This window comes from Chrysemys picta, chromosome 5 (assembly GCF_011386835.1).
Source record: "Chrysemys picta bellii isolate R12L10 chromosome 5, ASM1138683v2, whole genome shotgun sequence".
NCBI classification, from domain to species: domain Eukaryota; kingdom Metazoa; phylum Chordata; order Testudines; family Emydidae; genus Chrysemys; species Chrysemys picta.
In genome coordinates, this window is record NC_088795.1 from 33,285,934 (window position 1) to 33,298,231 (window position 12,298).

The window sequence follows — 12,298 nt, forward strand, 5'->3', positions numbered from 1 at the left end:
TAGGCAGTTATTTCATTGAGTCCACCAGTAGCAGATTCCACCACACAGCCTGTTTTGAACATGCATGGGATTTTTGTTGCTATTTTAACCCTTTGAGGAATCAAAATCGGTAATGGCAATGTGGAAAGCACTAAGCTTCCCTCAGAACACCTCATTCACTTTATAAAGGTAGTAAAACCTTTAAGAATCAAAATCAGGGCCTCCATTATATGCAATTTTCTTTTTTTTTTAAACTCGTATAAGAGTGAAAGATGACTTGGCTGTACTGACCCTTATCTCTAGCATGAGCATTCCTGCCAGCCATGGCTTGTAGATCCACCAAAGAGAAGAAAAAGGGACATGCATTTTGATGCATAGGGCAAATGTTACCTATTTTTTTACACATTTTGCCTTTTGCTGTTTATTATGAAGTAAGGCTGGTTCGTGATCATCTGCGGGGGGTGGCATGGCAGAAGCTCATGCCTTTAGGGCCGCTGCACTGCGCTTTCAAGGCCGGGGGGGGGAGGGCTCTTGCCCACGTTGAGGGCACTCTGCCTATTATCTGGCCCAGGCTGCCACGCGGATGGCTCTTGCCCCGGGGCGGGGCCGGGCCGGGCGGGCTGCCCCCTGGCTGGGCACGGGCGTGTGGGCGATTGCTGCCCTCGACGGCCGCGGGCTGGCAGCTGTCGCAGGGGGTGCGCCCCGGGGCCGGGCCCGAGGCCCCGGAGTGGGCGTAGCCAGAGGCTGCCGCGGCCCCGCCCTGCCCGTGACACCGCCCCCCAGCGGGGCTTCTGCTGGCGGCCGCGCCCCCACGCGCTCACTCCGCTCGCCATGGCCTTCGCCACGCGCCGCTTCGTGCGCTTCGCGTCCTCCGCCGCCACCGCGGCCGCCAAGAAGCTGATCGTGAAGCATGTGACCGTGATCGGGGGCGGCCTGATGGGCGCGGGCATCGCCCAGGTGAGCGGCGGGGCCAGGCCGGGCCTCACCCCGCTGGGGAAGGGAGTCCCGGGGCGGGTAGCAAGGGGCGCCCCCCGCCCCCAAGAGTCTCTGCCCCGCTCGGCCCGCCCCGTGTCTCCAGGGACAGCGGGAAGCACCGCTGCGGGGTGCCCGGGCTCGTGGGCTGCCCAAGCTGCTCCTGGTCCGCCTTGAACTGCAGCCCGGGCGCCGTGGCCTGCGTTATCCCTTCACGCGGAGCTCCCGGGGGCGGGGCGGGCCTGCCTGCCCCTCTGCGCCCCCGGCCACGGCACGGGGTGGCTGCATTCCGCCTCCGGAGCGGGCGGCGTGTCCTCTCCGTGCAGCTCTGCGCCTCCCTGCCGAGTTGGTAGTTTGCCCTGCGGGAGCGAGCCTGGCTGGCTGTGCTCCTCTCCATGCGCGCTGGGGTCATGTGCATGTGGAGGGAGAGCAGGCCCCTGTTTAACTACTCCTGGCTTTGTTGCTGTTTCTTCCCACTTCGTCCCGGACCGCTTCAGCCAGTTGTTATCCTAGCCACTGTAGATTAGGGTTATCATATTTATCAAATAAAAAAAGAGGACCCTCCACGGGGCCCTTTCCCACACCCCCAGCCCTGCCCCAACTCCGCCCCTTCCCCGCCCCAACTCCGCTCCCTCCCACTCCCAGCCACGCGAAAAGGGCCCCCAAGCGCCACCGGCTTCATGGTTTGCCGTGCAGACCCTGTGCCCCCGGCTGGGCGCTTCCCCTCCCGGGCACCAACTGCGCTGGGGAAGCGCCGGCCGGGGGTGCAGGGTCTGGAGGCTGCCCGGCAAACCGTGAAGCCGGTAGCGCTTGGGCTTCGGGCAGCCCCCTTGCCTCCGGACCCTGCGCCCCCTGCCGGGCACTTCCCCTCCTGGGCTCCGGTGGCGCAGGGTCCGGAGGCACGGGGGCTGCCCGAAGCCCGTAGCGCTCGGCTCTTAAACAGAGCCAAAGAGTCGGGGAGGAGCAGAGCCGCCGCTGCGGCCGGAGCGGGCAGCACTACCGGCTTCGGGCAGCCCCCATGCCTCTGGACCCTGCACCGCCGGAGCCCGGGAGGGGAAGTGCCCGGCTGGCGGCTGGGGTCCGGAGGCAAGGGGGCTGCCTGAAGCCCATAGCACTCGGGCAGCTCGGCTCTTAAACAGAGCCGAAGAGTCAGGGGAGGAGCAGAGCCGCCGCGGGAGGGGAAGTGCCCGGCCGGCATTTTCCCGGACATGTTCGGCTTTTTGGCAATTCGCCCCGGACGGGGGTTTGATTGCCGAAAAGCCGGACATGTCTGGGAAAAACCGGACGTATGGTAACCCTACTGTAGATTAAGTGTCATAGATTATTTGAGAGCAGGTATCCTGGTATGTATCTGTACAGTAGCTACTACCCTGGGGCCCTGATCCTGATTAGGGCCCCTGAGGATTAGCATAATATAAATAACGCTGCCTCTGCCACATCTTCGCTCTTATAGTTTCTGTTATATCTTGTCGTTTCTACCACAGGCTGTCTTTCTACCATGAGTCACGTAACTTGGCTTGATATTTTAACTCTGAGCATAATTAGCTCCATAAATGTCCTATGTAGGCAGGTCTTCAAAACTTTGTTCTTAAACATCTGATAACCTGGGACTTTGGATTTACATAAACACTCTGTTCAACTTTTGAGTATGTTCTAACCTGTACGTGGTCATCTCTTCTCTAGTCATAAAAACATGTGAGAAACTGCAACAACCTGTTCAGCATAGTTGATGCATTAATTTTCTTCATCCCCTTTGTGCTCCACGTTAGTATTAGAAGAGATATTAATTGGATTCAGCTTCAGTAGGGACACAGTAAACATGTAAGTTGGTCCATTTTCAAAAAATGAATTAAAAGTAGTTGCAGGTGTTGCACCTACGGCTGAGTTACCCTGTTTTGTGATTATACAGTAACATTTTCCAGTCTTTTAAAATGTTTATGGGGGTTTGACAAAACAATGGAGAAACTGACTATGTAGGGGAAACGGTAACTACACAAAGTGTGGTCAAACTGCAAACACTGCAAAAACAAATATTTTTAAAATCTTTGCTATAGTAATCTTAGACCCTAGTCTTGAAATTAGCTCCCTTGCTGTCCCACTGAAGCCAATGGGGTTCTGAGAGAGACATGCAGTGCAGGATCACACTAGAGGGATTACTTGCAACACTATGAGGTACAAAATAAGTAGATGGGTTTTTTTTTTTTAATTTTAATACAGGCCGTGCCTTTCCAATGTATATTTGTGTTCAGAGCGTTTTTCGCAATTCTCCAATCTGTATTTGTCACGGAAAAGTACGAAGTTTGGGTTTTTCTTGTGAATCTTTCACATACTGCCTGACTGATAAGGCAGAAGAAGAAAGCCCTATAAAAATGATTTAGTACCAGCTTGACAAGGAACAGATTGATTGACAGTCTCAGTAAATAGCGAGAGAACTAAATTTCATTTTCCTAAGATACTGTAGCCTTATTTGTAATCTGTAGTGTTTTACAGTGGGTTAATATTTAAATGGGATTTGCTTGTTTTCCCAGAGTGTTCAGCCATTATAGCCTTTGACTTGTAAAGTTCACTTTATACTTAACATTTTTATCCATCAAATGGCTGATTGCTAAGCCAGGGAAAGGACTATTTCAGATATATTTACTTATTTTACAAGGAAAATAATACTTTTGAACATCTATAGCACCTTTCATTTGCAGATCTCAAAGCACTTTATAAACAATAATTAAGCCATACTGCACTCCTGTGAGGTAGGTTGCTATTATTTCCCCATTTTACAGACAGGAAAACAGGCACAGAAAGGTAAAGTGTTTTGCCCAAGGTCACAAAGCAAACTAGGAGTAAATCCCAGGAGTTCCTAACTTTTGATTTCCTGTTCTAACAACGCAGTAGTGCTCCCTCAGAGGTATAGCTTTTTCTGATATTCTTGTTGCATCTATTGTGGAAGGAGGTCCATGCATTTGTCTGCTACCTAAAGTGAGGTTAGTTATCTATAACTTTAATTTCTCTATAAAAATAATTTCTCACACCCTTATCACTGGAATTTGGGATTTCTTCTGAAAAAGCCTTCAAGGCCTTTCTCAATAAATGCAGTGCCACATGGGTATTTGGTGAAATCCATAAATATGTTCTCTGAAGTTTCAGGAATGTGCGCACTATTTAAAATTCATTAGTCCAGAGAGACAACTGAAGGCCATTGTGAATTCTGTTACATGTTATGACTCTTATTGGCAACTGTTTGTAAAGAGAAACAGGCATGGTTCTTGACAGAGACCCTAGTGTGCAGGAATCCAAGTCCTCAGGGTGAAGGGATGCTTTGGGTGTCTTTGCTTCCTTGTGCTCACTGCATCCTATTGTAATTATAAATATGGGGTTATCCCAGAGCCTGTGGTACTGCCTGGGAGCAACACTTCATTTTTTATTTGCAGTGACTTGTTTTTTCTTTTAAGGCTTTGGAAGATGCCTTCTTTTAAACCTTTCTGTACTGCGAGTGGGGGAGGTTGGCTGTTGCTCAAATATAGGTGTGACATACAGTACAATCCAGACTAAGGAGCAACTGTTTCACCCTTGCCTTGCAATACTTTGCTTTACAATAACTCACAAACAGCCGTCCAGCATGCATGCCCCACCCTCAGTGTCTGTGTGCAGTTGCAGCCTACCAACTTCACTTGGGTTACACTCTTGCTCTCACTAGCCTTGGTTATACTGCAGGGTAATCCCAACACACATCCAATCCTCGATTTTCCTGCAGAAATATGTGTCTTGTACTCCCCAGCCCTCTCCTGGACAATACAAGTTATATTAAGCCTGTTATTCCTTTAACAGAAATAATATGCACACAACTTATCACCCCAAATGGAGTTTCCCACCCTCTTCAATTTAAACACACTGGATTAGATAAAATAATAAAATTTGTTTATTAACTACAAAGAGAGAAATTTTAAGTGTGTAGAAGTAATGAGGCATAAAAGTCAGAATTGATCACAAGAAAAATAAAGAAAAATGCTATTGGTGCCTAATTTAACAAACTTAAATTAAAAAAAGTTTTCTCTCCACATGCTTTCAGTAGTCTTACTGATCAAACTTCTTATATCAAGACCCTCCCGCTTCCACCCCACTAGTCCAACAGCTGTTTTGTCCCTTCAGATGCAGTGAATTGACAGGCAGGGGGTGAGTGGTCCCTTGGTGTGTTTCTCCTTCCTTTTTATAGTTTCAATTCCCCCCTCCCTCTTGAAAAACATTTCCAGCTCAGTACCAGGAGACAAAAAGTATGTGGAAGGATGTTCCCTGCTGCTTTTTTCTCAACTGTTGAGATTCCTTTGTTTCCCTTCCTGCTTGATGCCTCTGTTTACTGCTTAAATGCAAATTAAGCAGGGCACATATTTCTTTGTTTAGGATAGACTTGTTTCTCAACTTCCGTTTGGAACATGTGTTAATAACACAGTGGAATCTTGTAACTTCACATGCAGTGTTGCCACTACTATTTTACCAGGACAATAACGACCAGCAAATTGAATTTTTAAATAATACCTCAAAAGATATGATTTGTACAAAGATTATTACAATAGTATGTAAGGCAGTGTTTCTCAACCTGTAGCCCAAGCAGTGCATAGCAGCGCCCCTTTTGGTACACTCAGGGCCATGCAGGTAGTATATATATTGTGTGGATGCGGCCCATGTGTAACAGAGAGAGCTGCATATGCAGTCCAAAATGGTAAATAAGTTGAGAACCACTGGTGGAGGGTGTGAATACAAGAGTACATTCTGTCACAATAGGATCAGGAATGGGGATTTTTTATTCTATTCCTGATTTTGCCACATGGACCGTGTGTGACTTCAGGCAACTCACATTTCTTTCTACCAATTCCTCATATAAAATGGGGACAGTGCTACTTAACTCTCAGGGTTGTCTTGTTTCTTATTGACTGTTTGTAAAAAGCTTTGGCTCCTTGGATGGAAAGTACCATTAGTGCAATGTTACTACAGTAAACTGACCAGCACCTCTTCCTGTTTTTCTTCTCTTTTTTGAAAGAAGAAACTGTGAATGTGGCTGTGGTAAGAGTGAGGGCCTGAAAGAGGTGGTAGTCTTTTTAATAACTCCCTTCTCTCTAGTAGTCTCTGCCACCTGCTGTATTTTAATATAGGACCTTAGAAAACAATACATTAGTTCAAGGGAATTTTTGTTGCATCATTTCTTTGTCCAACTTGGAAGCATTAATTTGTTCAGCACCATATAGAAAGACTAAACAAAAGACAGGGAATACATAGTTATAGCAGATTGCAATGCAGCCTTGTAGAACAGTGATTTTCAACCTTTTTACATTTCTGGATCTCTAAAAAATTTCAAATGGAGTGCAGACCCGTTTGGAAAACTTGGACATGATCCCTAGTGCAACCACTGATGTAGAATGTTATAACCATCTTTTGTCCTTGACCATCAGTATGGTGCCTTCTAACTGCACCTTTTCTTCATAGCATCCTTGTAGTTCTTGTTTTGGTGTACAAGTAATTTGCAATAGATGAAATGTGAAGGAGGAGTTAGCACAGTGGTGGTAGAAGTTGTGTCTCAAGCCTGATAAATTACAATATATGGAATTTTTGAAATCTTACACCATGGCAGTGGTGGAAATAAAGAAGCAGTCTTGTCTTACACTGTCACTCAAATCTATGAAAACTTGATCAACTGAGAGCAGTTCCAGGTGGTGGAAAAAGCTTATACAGAACTAAAGGCCAAAAGAAATGTGTGTTACTTTAAAAAAAATTTCAGTGAAAACAGATGTTTCAACAAATTAATGTTTCCTAGCAGGGTTTGCAACCCAACAGTGCAGCACTGTATTAATGCATAGAAACCTGCAAATGAAATCAACTAATATTTTTCATTGTCCAACATGAGAAGAATGCAAATGCATAAACAGTGAATAGTGATCAACACCCCCCACCCCCACAGCACACCTTTCAAGAATCATGTGGTGTACTTCATCCAGTGCATCAAATCCCCAAAAAACTATGTGGGTGAAATCTGACAGTCAGATTTAGAGAAACTCTCACAGAAAAATGATCTAAAAAGACACAAATACCATATCTCATGTGGGCAAACACTTTTCACAAAGCAGCTACTCCATATCTGACATCTCAGTACTCATCCTTTAGGGAAACCTGCACAACACCTTTAAAAGGCGAGCCTGGGAACTTAGTCATAACTTTGTTAGACACTAAAAATCATGGACTCAACAGAGACACTGGTTTTATATCTCATGACAACAATTTGTAACACACCCCACTGCCTGCTAACCCTTAATTGCCCACTTCATTTTAAATGGTCTCCCACCATATGTGTTTAACACCTTATGTTTAGCTGTCTGTCCCAGCTTGTATTTAGCTCAGACACTCTGGTTTCCTTCTCCAGATGTGAAGAAGATCTCTGTGAAACTCGAAAGCTTGGATCTTTCGTCAACAGGGTCCAGTAAAAGATATTACCTTGCCTAGCTTGTGTCTCGTATATCCTGGGACAAACACAGCTGCAACATCACTGCAAATAAATAATGAAGTAGCATATATAGTAAAAAGCTGACTTTTTAAGATTGAGTTGTAATAATCTGAGCTGTTTGTAACATAAGTAAGAACATTAGGTGTGTTTTAAGATTTTAAACTGACAGTCTCTCTTTTTTAATATTGTTTATAGATGAGCCGATATTTAGGTGCCAAATACAAAATCAAGATTATCTGATATGAACTCAGTTCTCTTTATCCTATGGAGTAACTGCTTAAATTTAATTTTCTCCCCTCCCCTTTCTCATTTTCCCTCCTATTAGCCCAATTGACTTGTCTCTTTTACATTAATAGCTCCTTTCTTCCACTCCCTTTTCCCCAGGTTGCTGCAGCAACTGGTCACACTGTGGTGTTAGTGGACCAGACAGATGAAATCCTGAAGAACTCCAGGAAAGGGATTGAGGATAGTTTGAAAAGAATGACAAAGAAGATGTTTGCAGACAAGCCTGAGGTGACATCTTGATATTTATAACTACTAGACAAACTTTATTGAATTTGATAGAATTACTATTTTAATGTTGTGATTGTTGGCAATTAGTGCACAGATGAATACAGGAGAATCAGATTGATAGAATAGTATTAAAAATGCATTCAAAAAGCTAGGAAGATAAGAAGTTAAAATATTTTCAGGGTTTTTTGATCGGGAAAGTTGGTGCATCATGTCTTTTTCTGGTTTTTCAGATTGTAGTCTTAAATGACAGATTAACCTCAAATGCTGGGAAGTCTTTGAAAAATAAGGTTAAAGCTCAAAGTTTAAGTGGTACATTATTTATCTTTACCTAATAGTAAGGTTTCTTTAAACCATCGTAAAGTGCTATATACCAACTTTACCCAGAAGCAGAGATTACAGGATTGTAATTATACCATTTAAGGAACCTCAGATAGATTTGCTTTAGTCGCTGCATGGGGGAAGGGAGAAGCATAGCCTTGCATTTTACAGCAGACATCTGTTCTCCCTTTGTATCAGGATTGCAGCTTACCCAAAAGTGGTGGGCATAACTAATGTGCTTGAAATAATTGCTGGCTTTGAAAGAGTGGGCTTTCCAAACTGTATTGGGGCCATTGATGGCACTCAGATGCCCATAATGTGCCCTCCACCAGGAGCAGATGAATATGTCAACCCAAAAGGTAATACTCCATTGTTCTGCAGGCCTTAGTCAACCACAGAGACAGATTCCTGAACACTGAGATGTATTGGTTCTGCGGCGATGCCATGAACACTGTGAAATGCCAGGGTTCTGTGGGGATCAGGCACTTACCATTTTGGACAAGTGGGAACCATGTACCTCCCAAATTGTTATCAGTGGGGTCTCAGTGCCCCCTGTTATATTAGGAGACCTTGTATACCCTCTTCTACGATGGTTCATGAAACTATACCCTAGTTAGAGGACTTGGCAAAAGAAGATTCAGGAGTTGCTGGATGTGGTGGACTGCACATTTGGCAGACTCAAAGCAAGATGGGACTAGAATCATGGAACCATAGGGTTAGAAGGGACCAAAACGGCCGTCTAGTCTGTCTGTAAGAACATTTGGATGTCAGTGTTGTTAGTGCCATCCATATTATTGTGTCCTGTTGTCCACTGCACGATTTCTGCAAGGCAAAATGGAGAATGTTTTCACCTGAAGTGGACTCAGGATGCTGCTGGTTTGTAAGCCTGGTACAAACAAGTAGACAATGCACCTGGCACTACTGAGGTTGGATCCGGACAGGCAAGGGAAATCAGGGATGCCTTGTGTGTTCACAGGGTGCTATGCATGAGAGGATGTGATATTTAACATGCTAACAAACTGGGTACATTGCAGCTTATGTGCCACTGCTTTATTGTATGTAGGCATTAAGCTACTGCTAGATTATGGATTTTGATTCTTCTGGATTTAATAAATCCTTTGGATAGAACATTGAGAATTATTCTTTTTGCAATCCAAATAGTTTATTGAAAAATATTCATTCCAATTACATTGAAAAATCCTTGGCATCCCAGCTGCCATCAAAAAGCCAAAACAAACAACCAAACAACCACACCAAAAGAGCAGACTGAGCAAACAGCCAGACAGAAGTGGCAAACTGTTTAAGTTCAACCACTACGGTTGTACCAGTAGTGAAACTGAATGTCTCTTGTGTGTGTGTTCTCCTTTGCCCTGGTGGAGTGTGTGTGGGATGTCCGTAGATGTACTGTTCCGTGAGTGGTTCATGGCCCACTGAACCCCTGAATTGTCCAGTGACTGTACAGGCTGCAGGAAGTGGTAGCATGATGGGGATTCTGTGTTTGCTGGAGCTAGGACTTGATGCTTGGAGGCTATGAGTGCAAGCAGCCTCTCACATGGGTCCTTCTCCCTCAGTTTCTGTTCATGATCAAGGAACGATGTCACCATTTTCTCTTCCAACTTGGTTGTCTCCCTCCCTCTCTGAACCTTCCAATCCTCCTTCCTTCTCTGGAAGACAAGTTGCTCATCTGCCATGGCCACAATGTCCTGCAGCATTTCATCCCGGACACTTTTCCTGGTTGCTGGTTGTGTTTCAGCTCCCCAAGACATCTAGTTTGATGCCTGTCCAACAGAGGTGGAAAGGCCTGCCAAGGAAATGAATGGGCTAGTGAGCTACAGAGTTGTCTGTAATAAGTGTGCCCTGCCCTGGAATCTGACCAAACATATAGCTACTGCTGCATGAAAAGTTTTCAAGCACTTACCAGCCAGGAGTGAGTGAAAATTCAGGCAAAAATCAGTAAGATGCTGAACTAGGATGGAAATGCTTTATAGCTATGGAGCAGACCACCTTCCGCTGCCACTTCCACCCCGGACGATACTGGACAGCATGCTATGAGTGGACAGGGATCCAGGCGACAAAATACAGCCACCACAGCCATTAAGACTGGTAATCCAGACAGACTTGCACCAGTGCTGGCAGCAATGAAACTCAAACCAACATGCCGGTGTGACTGAGTTGCACACATAGCACTACGTGGTGAAATATGCACCCACGCTTGCTGAGATTAATACCCTTTTCTAACAATAACCATCTAATCAGTGAAAAGTTATCGCTAGGTGCTCGTTTTAATTTTTTTCCTTTCTTGACCTCCATCATGGCTCTCACAAGGAATTGAGGGGTGGGTGGGGAAATGGCCTGGCTTGTGGTCTCAGTAAAATACAACTCCCTGCATGTAATTTTTCTCTATAATAATTGTATTGGTCATAGCCTGGAAATCTCTCCCACTTGTTATAATAACCAAGATTTTGGGTGCCATTTATCAGACTACAACTCCTGCTGCATTGTCACTTCCTCTCCTGGCTGTTCCAGACCCATCCCCAAACAATTACTGTGAATATGGGCCCAGGATGTCCCCTAATTGATCCAGTTCCATGACCTGGTGCCAGCACCCTGCTGTGTTCAGGGTTTTGCTCCTGTGACTCAAGTGGTGTCCTTCTCTCTGCCTCCAGGATTCTAAGCATATCAACCTGACTCAGGAGACAGGACTGTAGACTCTGTACTGGGGTTGGTTCCCAGCTTCTGGTTGAATTCCTTGTAATAAAAGTGGCTAGGGAGTTCCCTGGCTGATCATTCCCATCCTTTGCTTTGCAGTAGATGATCTTGAGGTGCATGATTTACACTCAGTACTGGACAGTGGTCTGGTTGATCCCTGATTCTGCCAAGCTCTTGTGCTGGTTTTTGTTGCTTTTGCCAAAATCTTGGACCTTGCGGTCCTCACACCATAGACTGACAAGAAACCTGGTATGGACTTCTCTCTGCTTTTTGGACAAGCAAGGCTCAGCTGTGTTTGAAGTTGAGCAGTCTGCATGCAATGAAGGGTTAAATGTTGAGCAGCTGCATTTAAATTAACAGGTTGCTTTCAATGCATGGGGGATGAGTGAGAAGTTGGGAGGTAGAAGAGCTGGAGTATACAGGCCCCAGGAATTGTGGGATAGTATTGGTGGTTTATCAGAACACAAGCACCACAACATGTGCTTTAGCTATGTCCTCACTGCAAAGTGGGAAGGCTGGGACACGGGCTACAGCAAGACACTTTTATCTGTGCCCTTGCATGAGCCAAGGCGGTAACAAGCATATGTTAGAAGGCTTTATGTGTGGATGGTAGGGAGGTTGGGTTTAAGCGTGTGTCAGAGCCCGTGTCTGCACTATCACGTAGACATGCCCATGGCAGGAATAATCTTGTCTGCATGGGAAAATTTACCAACATAAAAATACCAGTATAATTCTATAGCTATAGGACTTGTCTACATTACCTGCAGGATTGACGGGCAGCGATCAATCCAGTGGGGTTCGATTTATTGTGTCTAGCGCTCTCCCGTCGACTCTGATACTCCACCAGAGCGAGAGGTGCAGGCGGAGTCGAAGGGGGAGCGTCAGCTCACCGCGGTGAGTAGATCTAAGTACGTCGACTTCAGCTATGTTATTCACGTAGTTGAAGTTGAGTAACTTAAGTCCATTTCCCCCCCGGGTAGACCAAGCCATAGTTGTAGCAGTATAACTCCTCGTAGGAACACTCGTATTCCAGAATAAGGAGTGCCTTTTTCCAATTTAGCTTATGCTGCTCTGGAACCGGTATAAGCTAAATTGGGAAAAGGCACTCCTTATTCTGGAATATAAGTGTCCACATGAAGAGTTATGCTGGTATAACTATTGCTGTATGATTATAGTAGTATATGAGGGGTAGCCGTGTTAGTCTGGATCTGTAAAAAGCAACAGAGTAGTTGCTTTTTATAGTAGTATAGTTATGCTGGTAAATTTCTCTGTATAGACAAGTTCTCAGATCCCCAAAATGTAGTATATAAGTGTCTGTTTTCA

The 12,298-nt window shown here is 45.3% G+C and overlaps 1 protein-coding gene across 1 annotated transcript in view; it reads left to right on the plus strand.

Annotated features, from left to right (window-relative positions):
- Nucleotides 1-741: 741 nt before the first annotated feature.
- Nucleotides 742-12,298, plus strand: part of HADH (hydroxyacyl-CoA dehydrogenase) — a 33,278-nt gene continuing 21,721 nt past the window's right edge. The window contains exons 1-2 of the mRNA XM_005287902.4: nucleotides 742-936; nucleotides 7,820-7,948. Of these exons, the coding sequence (XP_005287959.2) occupies nucleotides 811-936; nucleotides 7,820-7,948 (255 nt within the window). The 5' untranslated portion in view covers nucleotides 742-810. The remainder of the gene's footprint in view (nucleotides 937-7,819; nucleotides 7,949-12,298) is intronic.